The sequence below is a fragment of the Microtus oregoni genome, unplaced genomic scaffold (genome assembly GCF_018167655.1).
Source record: "Microtus oregoni isolate MIOR12 unplaced genomic scaffold, Mior012 000044F_ref0000062, whole genome shotgun sequence".
NCBI classification, from domain to species: domain Eukaryota; kingdom Metazoa; phylum Chordata; class Mammalia; order Rodentia; family Cricetidae; genus Microtus; species Microtus oregoni.
Genome location: NW_024543218.1, coordinates 6,777,928 through 6,800,053, shown reverse-complemented (window position 1 = coordinate 6,800,053; position 22,126 = coordinate 6,777,928). Strand labels below are relative to the sequence as shown.

General features: G+C 43.0%; 1 protein-coding gene across 1 annotated transcript; it reads left to right on the top strand.

Moving 5' to 3' along the window:
* Positions 1-1,253: 1,253 nt before the first annotated feature.
* Positions 1,254-21,493, top strand: LOC121434613 (metalloreductase STEAP4). Its single transcript, XM_041633526.1, has 5 exons — positions 1,254-1,337; positions 16,280-16,737; positions 17,342-17,869; positions 19,252-19,416; positions 20,678-21,493. The coding sequence occupies exons 2-5, from the start codon at positions 16,282-16,284 to the stop codon at positions 20,939-20,941; spliced, it is 1,413 nt and encodes a 470-aa protein (XP_041489460.1). The 5' UTR covers positions 1,254-1,337; positions 16,280-16,281; the 3' UTR covers positions 20,942-21,493.
* Positions 21,494-22,126: the final 633 nt, after the last annotated feature.

Sequence of the window (22,126 nt, the reverse complement as noted above, 5' to 3'; positions counted from 1 at the left end):
TGGTACATTGGGTGCGATGGGAAAGCACCCACAGGGAGGCACAAGCTTCAGAGAAATGTCCTAACTGCTGCACTCAAATTCCAGACCGCCTCGTATGAACATGGAGAGGATTGAATCGCAGCTAGCTGTCAGAACAGGGCTTGTTGGAAGTCACTGGAACCTCAGCTGACTCCACAGGACACATGAGAAGAGTTGCAGCCTAGGCCGAGAGGAGGCTGGCTCAGATGGGCCGAGAACACACTTCCCCTGAGACTGCGAATCGGATCCTTGGCAAGCATGTGCTGGAAGTTACAGCAGATGGTTAGGAGAGAGACAAGCTTGGAGAACTCTGTGTTTTAGACTGCAAAATGGCAATATAGGAATGTTCTCCCCCCTCCCCCACGTTTTCGTGGTCCTTTCGGCCTTAAACTGGTGGATCTGAGCACCTCTATAGAACGACACACCAATCCAATTGTATAAGTCGTCAGTCCTCTGTATCCATGTTTTTTATAATCTGTGCATTCAACAAACTATGAATCAAAACTATTTAGGAAAAAAAATGTTTTCTTCTTTTATGCATGCGTGGGTGTGTTGCCCCTTGCCATTGTCTTCCAAACAATAAAGTATGGCACCCATTTACATAGATTTGCCTTGCACTGTTACCAAGTAGAGATGGCTTAAAATAAACAGGAGGCAGGGTACCCATTATACAAAACGCTTGTGCATACCTGGGCTTCAGTACCACGTAGCGCCTTGGAACAACCCCTGTGGACTTAGCTACAACTGTCTGCGAATGAAATGAAGACCTGAAAATTCCCGATCTTTCAAGTTCTAACTCTGTAAGAATCGGGTATCCAGAAAGTAGATAGATGCCACTATTTCGTCTGAACAGAGACAAGATGGCAACTAAGAGGAATACACCTAAGGTCCTTGCTTACTTAGGTGCTGCTTTCTTAGCTGCCCAGTGGCCTCTGGCTCCAGCTGGAAAGGAACGCCTCCCTGCCCCTTTATTTGGGCTGCAGCTGGACAGGGATGCAGCGATTCCAGGAGCTCCAGAAAACCCCTTTTTAACCCCGCTTGCCCGCGTAAAGCGGCTGCATCTGCATGCCAGAGCAACAAAAAAGTTCTGGTCCTTCCAACTGCGCGGGATTCCCAGGTTGAACTCTTCCCGGAAACTTTGCTTCACAGCTTCTCTTGCGAAATCAAGAGGGCCCTCCCTTCGCTCTCCGGCTTTTTAAAGGCGAGAGCCTGAAGGCAGTTGCAGAGCTCAGCCGGGCAAGCTCGCTCTGCATTGCCTGGTATCCAGTGCCCACCGCAGCTGCGCCTGACCGACGGCCCTCTGGGCGCCTCTCCCTCAGGTGGGTCACTTCCTGGCTATTGCCTTGTCACTTTCGCCAGAGGCTGAGATCCCTTTTCTGTCTCTGCCAACCCCCAGCCCTTGTTTTCTGGACCCCACTTTTCAGCAAGCTGATACTGAGATATAGACAAACTCACCCCATATCTCTCACACACACTTGGCCCAAAGCTGCAGCAGGATCAGTTAAACAATTCAGCCAATCTTTAGCTTCCTGGGGTTGTTTTACTCATCACTGTGCAGGGGACTCCGGAGGAGAAATACCCAGGGCTGTATTCTTTCTCCGTGCACCTGGCTTCGTACAAATCTGAAGCGCCATGGGAAAGGATCCTGGAAGTCAGTAGGTGTGCAGGCTAGCAGTCTAACACTAGATCTAAGGACTTCCTCACACCTGAGGCTGAGCACTCCTTCTTCCTTGTTCTTAATCTAAATATCCTTAACCAGCTTAGCCATGGCTTTTCCAGAGAAAAACAGTTTGTCATGCCGTTTACTGCACAAGGGACAGAAAGTCTGTGCAGGTGGTAGGTGGTTTGGGGATTTTCTTTTGTGTTGGCATTTTTATTTTTCTCTGAATGGCACTGGCCCTTTAATAGGTGAATGGTGTGTCGTGGAAAGCCAGTTGCCTGAGCCGTAGGGTGGGGGTGTTTAGAGTTCTATTCCTTCCCGAAATCTAAGCTGGAAGTCTATTGGTCCAAGAGTATCCACAGGGTCCAGCTCTACAAGGTAAAAAGCCTTAAGACTTAAGATGCTTCGGGTACGAAAGGAGTTGGAGTCTTGCTAATGCTCCAGGTATAACGGAGTAATTACTTTTCATAATAAAGCAAGCTTCGTTTTTGTAAGGAAGCCACCCAGCTGCTCTCACGGGAGCATCTTAAAACCTCACCACATTTATCATTCAGAGACTACTCTGGGCTTTCGAAGCCATTCTTCAGCCTTGCTGTGTGAGAATGTCCAGTTCTGGATAAATGACGGTCGTATAAATGTCACTCACATGAAAGAACATTTTTTTTTCTGATGCTGTAGGTATAATTTTATAAAATGGCACATTTATTTGAGGCAGTAACTTTTTTGAGATATGGCCTTTGCAAGGCCCTGGGTCTTTCGGAACACTGTGATTTAGCATGGTGTGAAAGCCATTCTACGTGCATGGCAAACACCACCAGCACAGAACACAGGAGGGAACAGTCTCTAGCATCAGACTTCAAGGTTGTAAAGTAAATGGTACATGTGTACTTCGAAATTGGGTCATAGCGCTTTCTCCAATTGGTGACTTTTCCGATTTTGCTGTACTTCACATAGCAACTGGCATTGAGGAAGGAGCATCGCATGGCCAGGCCTCTATAGCACCTGCCACCCATAAGCTTACTAACTGTTGTTTAGAGGAAACCAAATAGATTTTTACAACCTTTTATAAAATACTAAAGCTATGAAGCCCTGCAGTGTGTGCACGCCACTTTAGAGAAGTGGGTTTGCTTGCTGTAGAACATTAGAGGACTTCACCACGCTGGAAGGGTTACCCCCAAATTACCCTATATCCTCAGTACCAGTGTTCAAATGGCATAGAATCTGCTTTCACAGTATACAGAGCTGATTCTGCAGTCACAGAAACACCCATCACTTGTTCATGGCCCTCACCATCTAGCTCCTTTCATAATAAACTTAAGGACTGGAGAGATAGTCAGTGGCTAACGTACTTGCCCCCGAAGCATGGGGATCTGAGTTCAAGTCCTCCGCCGTCTCATAAAAAGCTGGTTCCCAGGGCACACACAGATTATCTCAGCTCTGAGGTGGCTCCAGGAAGGATTCCCTAGCTCATTGGCCAGTTTGCTTTGCCAAATCAGTGAGCTCAAGGTTTAGCAAGAACCATTAGGTAGGAGGAGGAAGGCTAGGTAGAAAGATGAGAAGCCGGCAGAGGTAGGAGGCAGGCAAGGGAAATTAACAGAGGAGGAGTAAATATGTTTGAAATGTGTCTTGTACATGTATAGAAATGTTATAATGAGGCCCATTATTATGTATAATTAATGTATTCTAATTAAAACATATGATGGGAATGATCCAGACAGATAACCAGCACTGACTTCTTAGCTTCCATGCGTGTGTGCACACACACAAAGAGGTACATGTGCGAACACCCCACAGACACAATTAATAAATGAATAAATGTAGGTATTTTTATCAGCTGCTATAAAAATCATTTTCTCCAAAGTCTTAAAAAGACTGACAAACTACTGTTGAGAGGGAAGCAAAGCCAACAGCAAGCACATAGTCACCTGCAAAGCTGGAAGGCTTGTTAGGGCCCTGGGTTGAGCTGTCATCTAAGGAGACAGTTTACCACCTGCAGCTAAACAAAAAGATACCCAAGTGTCTACTCCAAATTCCCACCACAAGAAGCAGGAATAAGCCAGGCAGAGTTAATATCTCTGGATGGACTTTAGAACTTATTTAGAGATTAGACTAGATAATAACCAAAATGGGGTTTACACAAAGACAGGGTCTCTGAGGTTACCTGCGCACATCCACAGAGAAGGGCTCATTAGTTAACGACGAAGACTTCTTGCGCTCTCTCTACATGATATGTTAAACCAACTAAGATGCTTCTCGGTGACTTCCAGGTCCTTTCCAAATGGTTCTAATTAACATCTGCTCTTTTGTTAAGGAGAAATCGGCACTGCAAAGAATAAAACTAAGGAAATAACTAAAGGATAATGAACGCTTAAAGCAGTGTGTGATAAGAAAATGACTTGGGCTATATAGAAATAATTTTTCTGCCAAAATTATTGAAGAATAAAGAACAATGGACAGTTATGCTGTTTGAAGATTGTCTTTCAGAAACATGTCATTGAAAAAAAGAATGCACTGGTCTATGAAAACAAATATTTCCACTGTAATTAAGCAGGCAGGCCATTGATATGCCGATCTAAATTCTGCACCATGGTCAGAGTCTCTCCACCCATGTGTGGAGAGCTCTCCCTTCGTCGTGCTTTGGCGGGAGCATATTCATGGAAGTGGCTTAGACGTATGGTCCTTTTCCATTTAAAGGACATCATTGTTCCTAACATCCGAATAAAGTTCACTTTTCTTCTCAAAAGCAAAGAAAATGTATAGGAAAGGTAACGTTAAAAAGTTCAGAGTTGTAATTATGAATTAAAAGACGACTAAAAAGTAGCAATCTAAGGATATAGCGCATCTCTAAAAAGAGTTATCAGTGGGGCTGGAGAAATAGTTCATACTCTCGCAGAAGACCTAAGTTCAGTTCCCAGAGGCCATGCCGAGAAATTCACAACCAGCGAAACTACAGCACCAGGTGGATTCAATGCCCCTGGCTTTCTTGGGCACCTACATACACACACACGTGCATGTGCGCACACACACATACACACACATGCAATTAAAAATAAACATTTTTAAGTTGTTAGAACACAAACTGGATAGTCCCTTTGGTCTCTGCACCCAATATTAAAGGAAATAAAATGTCTTAAGTGCAAAGTTGGATCTCCTACCATACCTTTAGTGGGCAAAGCTGGGGATTTAGGGCATAGAGAGATAATTAGTGTTCAGTGGGAAGTATGCGTCTTTGAGCTACACCTTTTAAAATATATACTATGCAAGCTCTAAATTTAGCTTTGAGCCCAAGTTAAATGGTGGCTGAAGCGACTCTGGCAGGCTCTACTAAATGTTCTTGTGCCATCTCCAAGCAGATCAGTGTCCTTGATGGGAACTCCCAGTGTCTGTACATCCCTGTGCGTGGCCTTCTTGCACGCATGTTAGTGGTCTGCCTGTGATCTGCGCTCTCCCTGAGACCCCATCTCCCTGAGAACAGTGGCCCCCTGATTCCTCACTTCATCCTTTTGCCCAACACAATGCGTGGCACAGGGATGCTATCATAAATATCCCGAAATAGGAAAGTTTACCAAATCACTCCTGAGAACACGACTTCTGTGTTGGAACAGTGCTACCCAAAGAGGTACCTAGCCAGTGAGTATGGATGATATCGCTATTCTTTCAGTTAACACCGTCAAAGTCCACCTCTAACCCTGCCATTTGAAGAGAAGTTTAAGGTTGTTTTTTTTACATAGAAATCATCAAAATAATTATAATTCTCTTTTATTAATATACAAAACTGTAGAAGTGGTGTTTCCTCAGTTTCCATACGTTACTGGGCTGGCATCAGAGTGTGAAGCCCACAAACCATTCAAAAGACCCTATTCATAGCCAAGTGTTCTTATATGCATAAACTCACTACCTTGCTGCTACCTGATTCTTCGCACTACAGAAGTTGGAGGGTGATTTGTTTAGCATGTTTGGTTCTTTGACAAAGAAATAGGGAAAAATAGTATAAGAAATGTGAAGATTGAAGCGAAGTTAATTAGTAAATGGTTCACTGCAATTAACACTAATGTGCTCGTTGTAGACCTCTGCTAGATTGAGATTCTAAGCTATCCTTGCTACAGTTTTGAGTCACTCCTGAAAAACTGAAGATTATTTTTGGTGAAGGCGGTACACAGAGGCTCCCTTTGGGAAGCAAATGTCTACGGCTATTCGATTGATAGGCCAAATGGTGTTGGCCCAATGTGTGGGGAGGAAGGAGTATGGGGCCTTTATTGCAGTGCTGGAAACCACATAGATTGTTTTCAAAATTAACCTGGGAGCCTTGGAGGAAGTGATGCCCCTATGGGAAGATGTAGACATAAAATACAATCAGGATAAGAAAAGGGGCTTCATCTGCCCACCCAACTGCTTTCCCGGCTCCGTGGTCACAGGCCCTGTTTGAGAGAGAAGCACGGGCCGTGGGGGAAACGCTGCTGCAGTGGTAACTGATTCGGAGGAAAACCGTCCTAACATGCAGCCCGGGGTGAGTTCCTTCGTTCAAACTCTCCACACCTGATTTCAGGCTCCTGCCCTGTAAGGTAACTCCACCCACGAGAGGGAGATCAGATGAAAATCTTGGCTATTGAAGGAAAAAGCTGTTTTCTTGAAGTGCATTTACCAGCTCGCTCTGCTCTGCAGTGTGGGCATCAGAGTATAACAAAAGGATGGGATGGATATTCTGTCACCTCCTAGTGACCCTCTTAGAGCCCTTGGGGCCCATCCCTTAGAGAACTGCTTTACAAATGGCCTCAAGTGTTACCCCAGAGAAGAAAGACCAAGCGATCCCCAGAAGTTCCTAAAAATGGCAAGGAGATATTTTAAAACAGAATGGAAAGCCCCGTGAGAAGTGTTTCTGGGGAGACAGAAAAACCCTTCTGCCCCCTAACTGGTTTAGCAGTTATCAGTATCTATATTATCAATAATAATTCCCAGTGACATTTCATTTGAATAAAGTTTCTTGAAAATTAAAATAATTAAACCACTTCCTAAACATCTCTGACAGTAACCAGCCCACTAGCTGGCACTAAATGTTTGGTGAATTATTGGAGAGGCCAAGCTAAGCAGTTGCTCATAGAACACATATAAACCACCGAGATGTATAAACCCTGCCGTCAGTGAGAGAAGAATGCCCTCTCTGCTGGTGGTGACCTCTGGCTCCACTCCTGCTGCCAAATTGCTGGTGATTTGTAAGTTGGTCCAGATATAAAATGCCAGCAATGGTCCAGGCAAATTAACCAAGACATGGCTGAATCTCTGGCCACGTCATGTGCCCCAGGCCCCAAGAAGATGAGCTAAGGAAGCCCAGACAGCAGATCTCTAACCTGTACAGCCAGGAAACCATAAAGCTCTCTTAACTTTACCCTGACAGATAGTGCCGAGATCTCAACGTGACAACATGTATCCACGTGATGCTCAAACAAACTAGAATATCAGTAAAGAACCTATTAAAAATAATTTCCTACACTGGAATTAAAATGTGTAATAGGCCTCCGTTACTGTGGTGTTACCATCTCTGGAAGGGAGTAAGGACTCCTGACGGAACTACTAGTGCCCAGCTACTATCACAGCTCATTCCCAACCGGCATGAGCGTTTCACATGGGAGTGTATAAACCGCACAGCCTTAATGTGAAGGTTACCTTTCATTATATTCTTGTGAGTTGATCAGTTTGTGCAGAGTATCTATGTCTCATATGCCATCCTGTTGGTTAATACAATGATACACAGATTAGCCATCATCGAATAAGCTTCCCTGCGCGAACAGCATTTCTCGGATACGATCTATTTTTCAGCAACTAATGAGCAGTTGAGGGATATTAAGGCAGCAACTTCTGGATGGACTCTGGGGGGCACACCTGTTCTCTTAACACCCAGGGCTTCAGCAGGAGAATCCTACGTTAAGGCCAGCCTTGGCTACATAACAAGTTCTAAGCCAGCCTGGACTACATGGCAAAACCATTTAAGAACAACAAAATGTCTGTAACTTTACACAGTTACCAGCAGGTTTTGTGGAAATCACAAAAGGGTGATGTATTCAGCTGTGAGCTTGCTGTAATTTTTACTTAAGCTGACATAGTAGTAAAAGAATGGGCAACAACATGCATGTGTGAGAAGCAAACACAGCTTGGGTAGGGCGGTTGCTCAGTTGGCAGAGCACACACAAAGCCTTGACTCTAGTAAGTTCTGGTAATCGCAAGAAGGTGGAGCAGGAGAATCAAAAGTTCAAGGCCATCCTCAGCTAGGAGTTCAAAGCTAACCTGAGCTACGTGAGAGTCTGTCTCCTCAACACAAAAAAAGGAACGAATATTAGATAGGCAGTCTGAAAATTAGTTTTTGTGAGCTTTAAATCTCTTCAGTATGCATTATTTTATTTTTACTGTTAATAGGTACAAGCTTCGTATGACAAGCATTGATGGTGTCGATCTATTCTTGTGATTAATGGTTTATTGTAGTTTTATGATCCTTATTCCATTAGAATGCATGCTCTTCACAGGCTTGGAGTTTCTTCTCAGCGAATCCGTCATATTCTTCAGCTAGCGCTCAGTCACAGAGTTCTGCAAACACATAGCACTATCTGGTAACCTTCCATTTCATATGACAACTGAGAAAATCTCCAGGGAGTACCGAGTATGGCTTCTCTGTTACGCTAGCTAGCTACCTGGACTCTTGCTTTATGAGTCAGGGTCTGTGTAACCCTGGTCAGCCTAGTATCCCTCTAGAACCCAGGTTGGCCTTAAACTCAAAACAGCTCTCCTGCCTTGGTCGCCATTGGTGCTAGGACTGCCTCCTGTTCAAATTAAACTATTTTAAACAGTGATATTGTAAATATCGCCTTTATTACCATTTCAGATAATGTATACATGCTCACTTTCCCAACTGGCTGCACGGGTTCAGCTTGATGAAAGATACCAGAAAAAAATGCGTTATCCCAGTCAAACCTGAATTTCACAGTATAGGTGTTTTGGTGTAAATGTGCTTCAGATATTGCAAAGGATATAGATGCTCTAAAAATTATTCATTATTTAACTGAAATCCAAACTTAATTGGAATTGTGTGCTTTTTATTTATTAAATCTGGTAATCCTTATATACAGGCACCTGCTTACAGAAGTTCACATTGACCTGAACTCAAAATTTAACTGCCCCTCCCTCATAGCAATTTTTCTTCTATGGCCCTGTTCTGTATTCTTTGAAGTACTTACTTCCCTCCAAACCAGCCTATTTATTATTTATGTGCACATTGTCCAATTTTTTATAATAATGCACAGACAGGTTTTGAAGCCTACAGATTCAGAGTTCTGACTTTCTACTTCCAGGGAGTCAAAACACTTTATAAGAAGTCTGCATTCTGTGTCCCTTCATCCTCAGTGGGCATGTGTGTGTGTGTGTGTGTCCAGGAGGAATAGTGTCTGAGGAATTCAGGTGTTTAAAGCATGACTTCAGAACCTGAAGCTAAATTCTCAATGGAGGAAGAGTCAGACTCCAGAGATGGATTCATCTACATGACTACCTGCTGCTATGCTTTCCTATGTATGATTTGCTGTTAAGGAACTCCATGGGAGACTTGAGGTTTTCTGAGTATGGGTAATAACTCTGTAAGATTTCCTTGACAGATGAGACGGAGAAAAGCTACCTGTGATCTGATGCCAAGTCTTGAGCCTGGCACTCTTTGACTCTGTCCCTTGTGAGGCTTGCACACTCAGGCCTCAGTCTGCCTTTGGTTTCTCGTAAAGAGAGGAAATCCAGTTTTCAGCCAAGACTATGGAGAAGGCATGAGGACTGATCAGAAAGAGTCTGGTCATCTAGGTTTTGTGCAAACTTTCCCCTACTTGAATGTGCAGCTGGGGCTCAGAACCACTCGATTTTAGGACACTATAAAGTATAGAAGTACACATTTCCACAGCCCTTAGTGATCCCACGATGTCTTTAATGACGAAAGAAAGTCAGGAAAGTGTGGTGGGAAGAAAGATACCCATATGCGCCCCCCCCCCTCCACCCACACTCCTCCAACCCCCCTTTTGATAGAGGTCCTCTCCGCTTGCCTTAACCCAACATTCCACTTCCTGAAGCTGAAAGCTGGTTCTTGTGTTGATGAAAGTGGTCTCTTTAGTTTTGCTTTTTATTGCCTCCAAACTTTTTCATATGAAACTTAGTTTTGCATTTTTAGTTTGCATACATATGTGACATTGGGTTAGCTAATAAATAAACTGACGGCAGTGGTGCGTGCAAATAACAGGGTGAGTCTTTACGTAGGAATTGTCTTTGGATTCTTCAGAACTAAAGATGTCAGAGGGAGTCTAGAGTTTTCTTTCTCCCCTCCGCAGCCCTGGGGTTGCAAGCTCACGCCACACCTTTAACTTGAGCGCTACCTTAATGTTGAACTCGGGCCCTCAAGCTTACACTGAGAAAGCACTTTGTCAATTGAGTTATCTTCCCAGCCCAATCAATTAATATTTTAATGCAGCCTATATTTTTTCTCCCAAAATTTCAATTAATTTGTGTTACAAATTTGAATTTTTAAAACATTAAATTTTTTTTAAAAGTATAAGCACTTAAAAGAAATGTTTGTGTATATACAAAATTATTCTACAAATTACATGGATAAAGGAATTATACTAGCTATAATAGTCTTTAAAGAATATAGCAGAAAGAACCACTCTATCAAATATATATGCATGCATATATTTATAGTTATCAGCTATCGGTATTGTATGGTATAGACAAAGGAACAGATACATACACATACACACACATCAGTAGAGCAGAATAGAGACCCCAGAAAATGAGCCACACCGACACGGACTATTTATTGATTTTTAGCAAAGGTACAAAAGCAATTAATAGAATAGGATAGTATCTCAACAAATGATAGATATGCATATAGTTAACTTACATAGGACACACATGCACGTACACTGACCTAAGCCTTAAACTTTGTAAAAAAGCTAAAAATAGATCATAGAGTTAACTTTTATACTTTTAGAAATTTATCTAGAACCTAAACTTCAGGGAGGGCTTTTAGATATCAACAGAATAATCTACAAAATAAAAGAATCAAAAGTTGATGTCATTAAATGTAAAAACTTTTTTTATTATTCTTCTCTCATACAATAAATCCTGATCAGTTTCCCCTCCATCCACTCCTTTTAGCGCCCTCCCCCACACCCACTTTTCCTCCTCCCCCAGATTCACTCCTCCTCCATTTCCCTTCAGAAAAGAGCAACTCTCCCAGAGATATGAACCGAACACGACATAACAACTTACAATAAGACGAGGCACAAACCCTCCTATCAAGGCTGAATGAGGGATCCCAGTGGGAAGAAAAGATTCACAAGAGCATGCAAAAGAAAGACACCCCTCACACACTCCCTGTTAGGAGCCCCACAAGAACACCAAGCTACACAGCACAGCATATATGCCGAGGACCTTTCAGAGTCCCATACAGGCTCTGCAATTGTCCCTTCAGTTTCTGTGAGACTTAGTTATTCTGTAGACACTGTTCTCCTAGTGCTCTCCAGCTCACCTGCTCTTCCACGCAGTTCCTGGGGAAGCTCCACCTTATGTTTGGCTGTGGACCTCTGCATCCACTCTAACAGTATCCAGGTGAAGCCTCTCTGATGATGGGCTGGGCTTTTTTCTAGGCCAGCCTGAATTAGAGTAAAACTTTATTTCTGGGGAGGGAGGGATGGATGGAGAAGAGGATGGAGGGAAGGAGGGAGAGAGAAGTGACAAAAGACATGAAGCAATGTCTTACTGAGGGTGACATGCAAATGGTAAGTAAGTACCTAACAAGGTGTTCGGTGCCCTCAACCATTACGAAAATGCTAATTAAAACCACATTGAAATGACAAAGTGGCCAAAATGAAAAATACCGGAACTCATAAACCGCCAAGTAGGGCTGTGTGGCCACACTGGACAAGAGTTACGCGGTTCCATATAAAACTGGGTATGAACGTGCCAAGTGCCTCAGTAATTGAACCGGGGTGCAATTGTTCCAAACAAATGTAAACTTACTCTCATGCCAAAACATGAGTGTTCATTGCAGTGGCCCAAGCTGTAGACGGCTGAAAGGTCCGGCATTAGACGCAGGTAACTCTAGGACTGGGACTGCAACTCGGTGGTAGAGCCGTGCTTGGCCCGTGCAAGCTCTGGATTTGGTCTCCCAAAGCATTTGTTTCAGTCAAGTTGTATTCACCTCTGCTGCGGAATGCTACTCAGAAATAAGGAGGCAAAGCTGAGAAAACCTGGGTGAATCTCAGGTTTTATGCCGAGTGAAAAGCAAGGCAAGGAAGAAAGCCATTACTTGTGTATGTAGTGTGTGCGGGTTAGTTCCGTGGTGGCCTCAGAAAGACAACTATAGAAAGCGACTTAGTGGCTTCCAAACTGGAGCCCTCTGGACACAGACGGGAGTGGCTATGAAGAGAAATGGCAGACAGGGATGCCAGGTGCTGGAACTGACTTAGTGGCTTCAGCCCCCACCCCCACTCCCAGCAATTCTCATTCTCACAAGAGGCCTCATCTCTACATGCCTGGGTGGAGGCTGAGACGTGGGGGGGGGGGGGGTCATCAGGGGCAGGATTCTTCACCTCAAGACAACTGTCTCTGAGACCATCAAAGTCACCTTTGCCATTTGGCCGCCGCTTCATTGTGCGTTAATCCCTAACCTAAGTAAACACTCCCGTGGAATCACTTTGCATTCCGTGTTTCTCCCACACACACCCCACAACCACCCCGTGTCCCGTGCGTGTCGCCGTTCAGCGACATACACACACCCCCCATCGTACGCTCCAGGCGCCCTCCTCCACGCACCACTGAACCGCACTTCAGTCAAGGAACCTCTCTGGAAGGTGTTTCCATAGGAAGTAAAGCAGCCCTGGAGGTTTTCAAAGCTAGGAGACTCCTTCCTGTTCTTTTGACGCCCACAGGGCTGAGGGCAAGAGAATCTGGCTGCTTTAATTCTTTAACCCACTTTACCTTCGGTAAATGCTCTTACTGTTTGCTTGCTTTCTTACTATTTCCCGTTTTCCTCCATTTTGTATCTAAAAGTAAAGTAGAGTGGGAAATTTTGGGAAACTCTGAGCAAGAATCCTTACCGCCTTCATGAACTCATGTTTGCATGCAGTTATTTCGATGCACAAACGTGCGGTAGCCTGTTTGTACAACACTTACTGTAAGAGATGCCCTATGCATACATGCTATTTCTGTGAACACCTATAATTAGAATATTTTTTTCCAAGAGCTAAGAATTAAAATGCTCCAAAGAATTGCTAACTTCTCCCACATTATTGACTTCACTGTTCCAACCATGGTAACTGCTAGGGATATTTCCTAAACGAACCTCTCCGCCGAGGCAAAATAATCCCAGTCAAGCCAAATCAGACCAGATTAAAAGATATCCAGGTTTAAATAGACACCTGCACCCGGGGTGCCCTGAGGGCAACAGGAAGTCTCCAACGCTACCATCAGAGATGAAAAGGGAAAACCACGTATCCTTTGACCCTCCTAGGGGAGGGGTCACGGTTTGAGGGGCACAGGGGAAGAGCTTCCAAAGATGGAAGCCAGAGGCTGGGATTACAGTAACTTTAAGTCTGATAATATTTTTCATTAAAAAATCATATTATCGTGGCTTATCTTCCTAGCGGAGTCATAATAAAGGGTTGTGGGCCGATGGGTTATGGAGAGAAGGACAGAGGGCATGGTCGGGGAACACGGGAAAGACGGTACAAGAGGGAATTAGATCAACCCCAGCCGTGGATAATGAGTTCTCTTCTCCTCTGGAGCCATGTGAGAAGCTGAAGAAATGCGTCAGATGCAGTGCTGAAGAAAGCCGAGCTGCAGAAGAAAGACAGAGGCCACAGAGGCCGGCTCCCTGTTGGTCTGTGGTGCCCATGGGCTGTTTATGTCTGAATGCTGAACAGTCGCAGTGATCTAAAGGAAGCCCAGGACAAGAATCTCTGCCCAGAGACTAGAAACAGGACCCGGAGGGCTTAAAGTGAGGCTCGTGGTGTGGCCACAAAGTGTCAACCGTAGAGGTTCTGTAACTTCCTCAAGTATTAAGGAAGTGCTCCAGGCATATAAAAACCACACTGCCTCTTACTGGGTCAAGTTTTTACATCTGCAATTTGCCCAGTGACAAATCTTAAGTTTTAAAAATAAAAACAAATTTTAATAGTTGGAATAACAGCCCAAGGGTGTTACCTTAAACTGCAAGATATGTCCTAAGAGAATACTAAGTTAAAATATGAAAAAAATATATAAATAAGATAAATTCATACTTCATTTCTACATCTGTGTTTTGATAAATTTATGTGGCATAAAACCATTTCATACAGGATTTTATTTAAAAAAAAAATAGTGGATAGAGTAGGCACATCCTGATCTCTAATTCAGATTATCTTTATACACTAAAAATAATCGGTTATGAAAGCATGGTTAATGCTCATGTTATATTCTTTAGATAGATAGTAATTAAATGACTAGTGGCTTATATCCCTTTGATAATAAATCGATTAAATAACCTGCTAGAGATAAGCAGGGTTTTGAGCATTTGTGTCTCAAGCACTGTTTTAAGATAAACAAATTAGTCCAAGCCTCAGTATCGCTTAATCAGATACTGTCTCTCATCTCAAAGATGATGAAGCTGAGTCTGAATAATAGGCCATGTTGCTAGTAAGAGTTCTTGCAAAATGGTCTGGGATCTCAGTCTGTAATGTGCATATCTTAAAAGCATAAGGACCTGAATTGGATCCCCAGACCCATGTAAAAATGCTAATCATAGAGGGTTTTTATTATCTCAGCCTGTGGGGAGTGAATAGAAATGGGTTCTAGATTCCTTGGCCAGCCATCCTAAGCTTGCTTAGCTTCAGGTCCATGAGACCCTGTTTCAAAGGAGGTAGATAGCCTTCCCTGATGATAATACCCAAAGTTGTCCTTGAGTTTTACACACACGCACACAAAGTTAACCCAGAAACTAGTGCCACATAGTCAATATTTTCATTTTCACAGAATTTTACAGAAAGTTAGAACACATTATTTTGGTGGTCAAATGGTCCAAATCACCTGGAATCACTGTTTGTAGCAACCTGTGAGAATATTGCTATAAAGAAGTTAGTCTCTCTGACTGGCAAATTCACCAGTTCTGTAGTTACTGCATATAGCAATCCAATGTGAGAGCAAAACCATTAGAATAAAGTAGTGGGGGAAAGGAAGAGAACAGTAGTCAGTCTGTTGACACACAAAGCAGGTGTACAGAACAGAATGTTTGTCATTCCGGTGGCTTGAAGATTTGAGCTACAAAAAAAAAATAGCCATTAACTGATTAGTGTCTGGCCAAATTTGCTGTATACTAGCTTGCATTTATGGCTACAAAGAACTTTTCAAAGACCAGCGTACTTCCATATGAAGAGTTTTGCTCAGCCCCAGATAGTTTCCCACATGTGCCCTGCTTATTCCCCCTGAGCGCATCTGCAAATGGTCTGAAGAAGTCAGTGTGTTGGTTGTTCACATGTTCTGGGATGGTGCAGTAAAGTCCTGTATCCCTCACCCCCTCGACTCCTGTCTGAGTGCAAAGATCTGCATTTTCTGTGTGTTCTACAGTTGCACAACTTCAGACAAGCCCAGCCAATATAACAGTACTTTGTCATGAGCCAAACAGAAAGAGAAATTTTCCAAACTTCCCTTTAAAAAAAAAAAATGGTGCAACCTTTATATATGTTTCATGATTGATGTGCAAGATACAGTGACTGATCACTGGTTTTATTTGCTGCACATCAGACTCAACTGAGTTTTGCTGTGACCCCACTTGAATAAATGAAGCATTGTCTTTAGGGAGCACCCTCTCTACTGACTTCTCTCTCCCTTGCTTATCTTTTTAATGATTCAGTATCCCCCTCTTTCTGCACACTGCCTGGAACACAGGGAGAACCCTGCTCCTTCTGACTCTCACGTTCCACCTGCTCATGCTTAACAAATATTTGCTCACTGTCTAGCCCTAGGAAGACAGCATTTCTCGCCACAGAAAATAAATCACTGAAAATCAAAAGCCCCCCACCCGACCTGCCCCCCAAAAGCCTCTAGATTAGCTAAAAGTTTCAATAAAAATTGAGAAAAATTTTGAGAAAAGTTGTCCTGAAAAAAGACATACTATGCTCCCAAAGACTTTAGAGGAACCTAGATTATTGTGTGAAGTTGTAGAAATATCAATACTGAACACTGACTGTTGCTGGCTTCCCAGCAAGATGTTCAGCTGTTTTTTTAAATATTGCACATTTTTCTGTTAATGTCTTGAGGTGTCTCTGTTACAAACTGATGATCTGTAAGCTCCTTTGTATTTCTTTTTTTTTTTTTTTTTTTTTTTTTTTTTTTTTTTTTTTTTTTTTTTTTTTTGATTTTTCGAGACAGGGTTTCTCCGTAGCTTTTGGTTCCTGTCCTGGAACTAGCTCTTGTAGACCAGGCTGGCCTCGAACTCACAGAGATCCGCCTGCCTCTGCCTCCCAAGTGCTGGGATTAAAGGCGTGCGCCACCACCGCCCGGCGCTCCTTTGTATTTCTATGCCTCTAATTCCCTTTGCTTGTTTTTCAGTAATGGAGACAATGGGTGCAGACGCACTCCCTCTGACCGTGAATTCCTCAGAAAAGAGAGAAACTGTCTGCATTTTTGGAACAGGCGATTTTGGAAAATCCTTGGGATTTAAAATGCTTCAGTGTGGTTATGCTGTTGTTTTTGGGAGTCGAAACCCCCAGGTGTCCAGCCTTCTGCCCAGAGGAGCAGAGGTCTTGAGCTACTCCGAGGGAGTATCAAAGTCTGACGTCATAATCCTGGCCATGCGCAGAGAGCATTACGACTGCCTAGCAGAATTGGCTGCCCACCTCAGTGGAAAAATATTGGTAGATGTCAGCAACAACCGTAAGATCAATCAGTATCCAGAATCGAATGCTGAGTTCCTCGCTCAGTTGGTGCCAGGAGCCCGTGTGGTCAAGGCTTTCAATACCATCTCAGCCTGGGCTCTCCAGTCAGGAACACTAGATGCAAGTCGGCAGGTAAGGTTAAATGAACTCACATTCAGCCTTTCGAAGGTGAATTTTTCTATATGTACTTATCTGAATAAAACTCCAAAATAAAATCCCCAGTAAATATTTCATGTTCTAGTATGTGCTAAGGACAACTTCCGTGGGTTTGATTGAGAAGTGCCATCCACTGTGGTTCATGTGCGCCACAACTTTTATTAATAGCTTGATGGATCCAAATGAAGTCCGAATCTGGGGTCCTCCTGCCCATACTAAAAACTAACAGCTGGCTGGCTCTTCTTCCACTTGTGTGAGATGGGCTCCATTTATGCCACTGAGATTAGCCGCCGTCATAAATGATGTAGCGCCCACACGCGGAAGAAAGATGAGACTCCTCAGGCTCCAGTGAACCGATCCTACAGCAGCACTGTGTGCCTAAAATCACCTTCAACAAAAAGCATGGCCGTTCACCTCCCAGAACACACATGCAGCTCACAACATCATCTTGCTAGATGTGATATTTCCATATCTCTGTTTTGAGAGTATTAGTATACTATTTTTCTATATGATACTCATATAAAGTTTAATGACAATTATTAAATAAAAAATAATTATGGAATTAATTCTTTTAACTAAGGTGTTTGTCTGCGGGGATGATAGCAAAGCCAAGCAGAGAGTGATGGACATTGCCCGTACCCTTGGACTCACTCCGTTGGATCAAGGATCTCTTGTGGCAGCCAAGGAAATTGAGAACTACCCTCTGAAACTATTCCCAATGTGGAGGCTTCCTTTCTACATGTCCTCTGTGCTGTGTGTCTTCTTCTTCGTGTACTGTGTTGTACGAGAAGTGATATACCCCTACGTGAATGGGAAGACAGACTCTACGTTTCGCCTGGCTGTGTCCATCCCCAACCGTGTGTTTCCCGTAACAGCGCTGACCCTGCTCGCTTTGGTGTACCTCCCAGGTGTTCTCGCGGCCGTTCTGCAGCTCTACCGAGGCACAAAGTACCGTCGATTCCCAAACTGGCTTGATCATTGGATGCTTTGCAGAAAGCAGCTGGGCTTGGTAGCACTGGGATTTGCCTTTCTTCATGCCATCTACACTCTTGTGATTCCTATTCGGTACTACGTACGCTGGAGACTGAGAAACGGAACCATTACACAGGTCTGTTTCTTCTCTGTATTTCTCTACTCCTTAAAGCAAATTGCACAACCCGCTTCACAACTGCAGAGTGTGGCTCCCCAAAGTTTGCTCTTTATCTTTAGGGGTTTTGGGGGGTTGTTTGTTTGTTTTGTTTGTGACGGTTTATAGTTTAGGGCTGGTTGGCCTCAAGTTCATGGTTTTCCTGCCTCCACCTGCCAAGTTCTGGGATTAGAGGCATGAATTGTAACACCCACCCAATATCTTCATTTTTTTAAAGTATCAAAAATCAGAAACATTATCCCTGGGCTTGTAAATTAATCCACTTGTGATCACATAGAACTACTGAGAATAAAACTTAGATTTCAGACTCATTTGACTCTAGAACTGTAATCCTGGGCTCACAGAGACACTGACCAACTGGCAGGTTTGGGACTCAAGAGTTCCTTTGGGTAAGAGTCAATAAGCACAAACTCTTAGGTTTCAAGCTTCTGGTTTTATGTAGATTTCTTTTTGAAGTCTAAATCACTGTCTACTAGATATGGAGTCTGCCCAAACATGTTCTACAGAAGCACAAACAATCTCACAAAAGGGTGCTTAGAAGTCCATCCATGCTTGGCTTGTAAGTGGCTGTCCTTAGTTAGCCAGAAAACTAAACTATTCTGAAAAAAAATTCAAATACTATCATATGAATACTCAAAAATAAAACAACTCTAGTCTTTCAGCATTTACAGCAGAAATACTACAAGTCTGGTTTAGAAATGAACAGTCTTGGTATATCTCATTATAGTCTCAAAGGCTATTAGTCAGTAACTCACCAACACTGTGTCCATGAGTATATCCTCACACATTCCCTAACAAACGCATGGAAGCTTCTTGAGTAAGGATCACACTACACAGCCTGATTCCCCTCACACTGTGATGTGAAAGATTTAATGCTGTATTTTGACATAATCATTATGAAAGACCCAAACTCTTTGTGTGTCTCTGTATAACAGAGATAGAGAGACAGAGAGAGAGAAAGAGAGAGAGAGAGAGACTAAATAGAATTTTAAAATGAAATTTTGATGTGATTGTTTGAGAACACTGTGCTTTGTTTGAGAAACACGAAGTCATGTGCTGAAGAAGGCTAACATATATGCTGACTTCATTTTAAGATATGTAGGGTAAATTAAAACTCCCTATGTGACTCCTAGAAACAAGAATTGTAACAAAATTGCAGAAGAACCAATTACCTTTTCTGCTCAAGACATTCAAGTGTATTTTTCTAAAACTGTTCCTAAGCAATCAGTAATGAGCGATACACAATTTGCTTTGGACAAGTAACGTGTAGAGGTGTGGTTCAGCACCCCAGAAAGAATGAGCTGTAGAGAGAATCCATGTTCATTGTTTGTAACTTTTCATAGGCCCTGGCTAATAAAGACAGCCCATTTAGTACCTCTGCAGCCTGGATTAGTGATTCCTACTTGGCGCTGGGAATCCTGGGATTTTTTCTGTTTCTTCTCTTGGGAATCACTTCCTTGCCATCGGTGAGCAACATGGTCAACTGGAGAGAGTTCAGGTTTGTCCAGGTAAGTGCTTCCAATTTCAGTGTCCGAGTATTGCAAAATGAGTACAGCGTTTTGCTAGTAGTGTTGCAAAGCGCTATCCTGCCTGATGTTTCACTTGGCTCCCTTACTTCCCAGGCAGCTCATTAACCGTTCGCTGCAGAGGATGAATTGTGACCCTGACAGGCACACTCCAGAAGGGTTTAATTTTCTGCTCAGGACATCTTGCCAAGATTTCTCACTGCCCCCAGAGTAGCCACTGAGAGTATAGAGTGAAAAAACTCAACAAGCTATTAACTAGCCTGTGGAGGCACCAGGTAGAAGGAGGAAAAGAACCCAAAGACAAATTTTCACCTTCTGAATTCAACTGTGCAATCGGGACATACTGATAAGAAAGGATAGATATACCGTCATGCTTAAACTTCCACGATATTTGATAAGTATCATCACCTTAGACTTATTCCTGGTCAGTATGAGAGAAATTCATTTTTTCTACATACCCACCACCAGACAACCTCATTAAAGGCAGGAACTATCCTGGAGACCAGTGATCCTCACAGTGCCTGTCTCACCCAAAGGGGCCTCAGAAGCATCACTAGGGAACTCGTCGGGCCACGCCCCCAGGCACCACCCAAGCTGAGCAACCAGAAGCTCCGAAGGTGGAGCCCAGCTGTTGGCTTGAAAAGGCCCTCCAGATAACTCCCACACATGCTGGACCATGCGCCAGTATAATAAAAACAAACCATTAGCAAGTGAAATTAGATTTGGTTATCAAATCCTGCAGTTTCTCCTAGAGGCCAAACGAGGACAAATTCAAAGAATTCAGACAGAAAAGAAAAACTAAGAATTCCAAAACCACAATTTAGCATTCTTCTTCCTGTGATAGAAATCGGCTAGCAGCTGGCTTTGACCAGTAACAGAGAAGAACATAGAACTTGTGGAAGCCATTTGTTTCTGATCTCTGGATAAGATGATCAATAAAGAAATTTTCCTCTGTTCATCAAAACAGCGCATTATGTCTAATCTAAAAGAGTTTATTTTTAGGACCTGTTTTTTTTTTTAATCAAGCCAGGAGAAAATAAAACTAGCATGTTATCAATAAACAAGTCTTTTTATATTTTTGATGAAATAGTTACCATCTTAAAAAATGTTATAGTTCTTTTCTAGATCTAGCGGTGTCCTAAGTATTATAATAGTATCTATCATGTGTTTGTGGTCATTGTATGCAACACTTCCCTTTACGATGTGGAGGACTTAACACCCATGTTTTTGTTTTTGTTTTTAGTCCAAACTGGGTTATCTGACCCTGGTCCTGTGCACAGCCCACACTTTGGTGTACGGTGGGAAGAGATTCCTCAGCCCTGGGATTCTAAGGTGGAACCTTCCTTCAGCCTATATTTTAGCCCTCATCATCCCGTGCACGGTGCTGGTGATGAAGTTCATCCTCGTACTGCCGTGCATAGACAAGACCCTGACGCGCATCCGCCAAGGCTGGGAAAGGAACTCACAACCCTCAAAATCAGCACTGAATGGAAAACCAGATATTTAGAAGAAAGTTGAATTTGTGGAAATTTCTGAACTAGTATAGTGAATGTTTAGAGAATAAGCGTCCAGTTAAGAAAGCATTCTCTCTTGTCATGGTCGCAGGTTTATCCTCACTAAAGGAAATATTGCCTGACTTTGAAAGACTAACATAGGAAGCAAGCTCCCACTGCCTCTCTTCATGTAATGACTCACTGCAGGCCTCCCTCACTTCCCTTTCCAGGAACCCTGGGGCGGCCACTGGGATTAGGTTCACAGTTTCACACTATGAAACGTTGTAGTTATGGGCAACATGCATGATGTAATGTTTTGCAAAATGCTGGAAAACTTTATGCAACTTCCTTCTTTAAGTCAAGGGCTGAGGTAAGAGAAAAAAAAAGGAACGCTACCAGTCATCCTAGAGGTGTTGCTTGACACACCTAAAGAAGAGCCTTGGAGGGGCTGGGGAGATGGCTCAGTGGTTAAGAGCACTGCCTGCTCTTCCAAAGGTCCTGAATTCAATTCCCAGCAACCACATGGTGGCTCACAACCATCTGTAGTGAGATCTGGTGCCCTCTTCTGGACTGTAGGAATACATGCAGACAGAATACTGAGAATACTGTATACATAATAAATAAATTTTTAAAAAAAGAGGCCTGAAAAAATAAAAAATAAAAAAAAAGAGGCCTGGATGAAGGGGAGGAAAGGAGGGTTTGCTTGTTTGTTGTGAGGGTGGTGATCTTAAGTATTGTCATACTGACCTGGGGTATTTTTGGTTTGGGTGTAGTGCTGAGGATGAAACCTAGGGTTTTATGCATACAAAGCAAATGCTATGTTACTGAGCCACACCCCAGCCCTGCCATAGTGAATATGTAGTCATATGTCCCCCTTGACTTTGTTTTTAACAATATGGATATTTACTATCGGGAAATAGTTTATAACTCAACAAAAATATCTCAATTTTTTTAAAGTACCCATTGGATGTATGGAAATCTATGCAATTGTCACAACACTCCTTGTCTGCAAGGAATGGGCTGAGGAAAGTCTGGATAAGAATAGAGAGACCCATTGGATTTTTCAATGTACAATAAGCAAGGGAAGGGCTGATAATGGCTTTGCACACACTGTCAGACAAGCCAGATTTTTAGCTAGTAAGCTAAACAGATACTATGACTTTTCACTGTGCTGATTGTTATTATTTAGAGACTGTGGT